Genomic DNA, 3,098 nt, shown 5'->3' with positions numbered 1-3,098 from the left:
TACATTAGAATTCAACCAAGCCATGTAATAAGTTTGATTAACAGTTTAAGCTTCAGCACAATTCAGGAAATGTCCCACACAGATTCTTCCATTCACAGACAACACAGACGTCAAACATGTGCATGCACGCATGCACAACAAACACATGTTATTTGTTATTATTACATGGCTTGGTTACTAAAAAACAAAAAAAAAGGTTTTAACAACTCACTGTAGCTGTTGGTTTTTCCAGTCGCCATCCATCTAGCACAGGGGTCTTCAACGTTTTCTAGGCCAAGGACCCCCAAACTGATGGCGAGATGGAGCAGGGACCCCCTAATTATATATATTGTATAAAATTGTGTTATATCAAACTGGTCCTATAGTGCCATGTGTGCATTGATGACTGAAAGACATCTTCTGCCTCCATTTATCTGTTTACTACAGTGTGTTGAATTCATGTTAATATGTATTTAAAGACTTTTCAATTAGTGGAAAAATTTGCAGGGGGGGGGGGGGGGAGTATAAAAAAAAGTTTAATCAACCAAAACTTCCGCGACCCCCATGCAGTACCTCCGCGGACCCCCTGTTGAAGACCCCTGATCTAGCAAGTCAAAAATAGTTGAGGAAGGAGAGTAAAGATGGAAAGCTCCTAAAGCTTAGTTCCATATAAATGCACGGATAATTTGTTGTTTTGTCATTAGTGATTAACAATATTGACCCTGTAGTTGAAAAAGGAGCCTCATATAAGAATGGCATGTGTAGAGCCCCTGGTGATACTTCTAGCAAAGTTTCATATTGTGTCGAGCCTTCTTAGTGTTTTAAAAATAGCGATTTTGATGCTATCATAAAGTGCCCCTAGCACTACCATTCAAACGGCCATTTAAAAAGCATGGCATCTCCTATCATCTTTATGCTGATGATTGTCAAATTTATATACCAATCAAAAGCAGGAAGGCAGCTCCCTGACACCCCTACTAAACTGTTTAATGACGTCAAAGCGTGGTTAGCCCAAAATCTTTTAAAACTAAATGAGAGTAAACTGAGATCATGCAGTTTGGTCCCACTAATTCTATGATAAACTTGGGCCCCCTCAGTGATTTTGTGCATCCTGTGTAACTAACCTTGGGGTAAAATACAGTGATTTTTAAACTTGACAAACAATAAATGCAGTTGTGAAATCTAGTTTTTTCATCTTCGTCTTTTAGCCAAAGTTAAACCGTTTTTTGTCTTTAACAGTTTTGAACAAGCTATACATGCTTTTATTTCTCTCGTTTAGACTACGTAATGCACTTTATATCGTTATAAGTCACAAAGCACTTTCACCTTACAGTTAGTCCAAAATTCTGCAGCACGTCTTTTAACTGGAACTAAAAAGCGCGCTCATATAAGTCCAATTCTCGCCTCATTGCACTGGCTTCCTGTACGTTAGGATTGATTTTAAGATTTTATTGTTGTTTTTAAAGCTGTGATGGACTGGCCCCAACATATCTCAGACCTCATCCAGATTTATAGGCCGGCGCGATCACTGAGGTCAAGAGCCAGCTCCTCTGTGGTCCAAAGACGAGACTTAAAACTCGGGGACAGGGCCTTTTCTGTGGCTGGACATAGACTCTGGAACGCTCTGCCCCTCCATGTCCGAACAGCCCCAACAGTTGAGTGTTTTAAGTCTCGTCTTAAGACACATTTTTATTCTTTGGCTTTTAACTCCATGTGAGTTGTGTGGTCCTCTGATGGCTCTTACTGTTTTATTGGATTTTAGTATTTAGTATTTTTATCTATTTTTTTTAAACTTTTTAAACCAGATGCTCTTATTTAGTTTTTACCATATTTTACATTAATTGTTTTGTATGTTTGAGTTTTCTGTGCAGCACTTTGGTAACTTTGTGTTTGTAAAATGTGCTATACAAATAAAGTGGATTGGATTGGATTGGATTTGACCAAAAACGAGAATATGGAAAATCTTAAAAGTGGCACTTCCGTTCTAATTATGCTTTTAAACGAAAGTTTGACTCCGGTACATTCACAAAAAGATCCTAGGTTGCATTTTGGTGAGAGTTACGCTTTAATGTGTCTGTTTGTGAGAGCATGGCTTAATATTTGTGCATCTGGTGTAAGAATAGTCCCCCTGACAGAGTTAAGATCGTTATATGTGTGTTCAGATTATTCAAATTATTCAAAGCAAAAACAGGTGTGAACTTACATAATACTATTTCTTTTTAAACTTTGCATGCTTTCAGTATTACATAAGTTATTACTTACTGTAGGCTTTATGAGGAAAATCTGCAATGTGTGAAAATGTTCAACATTACAATGACTATATGACTTAAACATAAATAAACAAATAGTGAAGTATGCATATTAGCCATACATTTCCAACGTCAAAAATAACTGGGCTAAATGTTGTTTGTAGAGCAGCAACAGTAATGCAAATGTAACATAAAATAAAATAAATAATATTCCTGACATCAAAATATTGATGAAATGTAGAAAAGAATGACTCAAAGAAGAAATTTATTTGTCACCAACTTTAGTCAGGATCAGTCATTCATCTTGTCCTCCTCCCTTTGCTGAGGTAATTCAGGTACTCACCCTCACCGCCAAGGTCCGATGACGTCATTGACATACTTAACAATTAGCCATGTGCAGATACCGCTGGTAAAGGGGGGAGGAGTTGGTTTGTCTCAGACGATAAGTTTACAAGATTTTGCTAAATTTTAAGATATGTAGGAAACTAGGATAAACAGTTAGGCTCAGCACAGACACAGTGCCGGGGAGAGGCTGCTTCTCAAACCGGGATTTGGTACCCGTCCCTAAAAAAATACGTTTCTTATTCATTGTGTTCTTGGTACCCTTGCAACGTGTTTATTGCACATGCTCATGTCACAATGGAAATGAAAATACGATTTAACTGTCATCACTGACTTACAGTAGTGTGCTTGATTAAACACATTGCTATTGCTTACACCAGCGTTCTTAAATAAGTCTTAAATGCTCACACTCCCTCACACTTCTCTGTGCAGGAGAAGCAAAAAACATCCCTCCGTACCCGGGGCCAAACAGAATGAGGGACTGCTACTGCACCGTCAACCTGGACCAAGAAGAGGTCTTCAGGACCA

At 38.2% G+C, this 3,098-nt stretch overlaps 1 protein-coding gene across 5 annotated transcripts in view; it reads left to right on the top strand.

The window, feature by feature from the left end:
* The window catches only part of rasa3 (RAS p21 protein activator 3), a 60,052-nt gene that overhangs the window by 17,384 nt on the left and 39,570 nt on the right, over positions 1-3,098 (top strand). For all 5 annotated transcript variants that reach the window (XM_032532675.1, XM_032532641.1, XM_032532420.1 and 2 more), the window contains exon 2: positions 3,003-3,098. This exon is cut by the window's right edge and continues 22 nt beyond it. In XM_032532675.1, the coding sequence (XP_032388566.1) occupies positions 3,003-3,098 (96 nt within the window). The remainder of the gene's footprint in view (positions 1-3,002) is intronic.

Source organism: Etheostoma spectabile, chromosome 1 (genome assembly GCF_008692095.1).
Source record: "Etheostoma spectabile isolate EspeVRDwgs_2016 chromosome 1, UIUC_Espe_1.0, whole genome shotgun sequence".
NCBI lineage: Eukaryota > Metazoa > Chordata > Actinopteri > Perciformes > Percidae > Etheostoma > Etheostoma spectabile.
The sequence above is the reverse complement of the archived record's forward strand: the minus strand, read 5'-3'. Positions and strand labels throughout refer to the sequence as shown.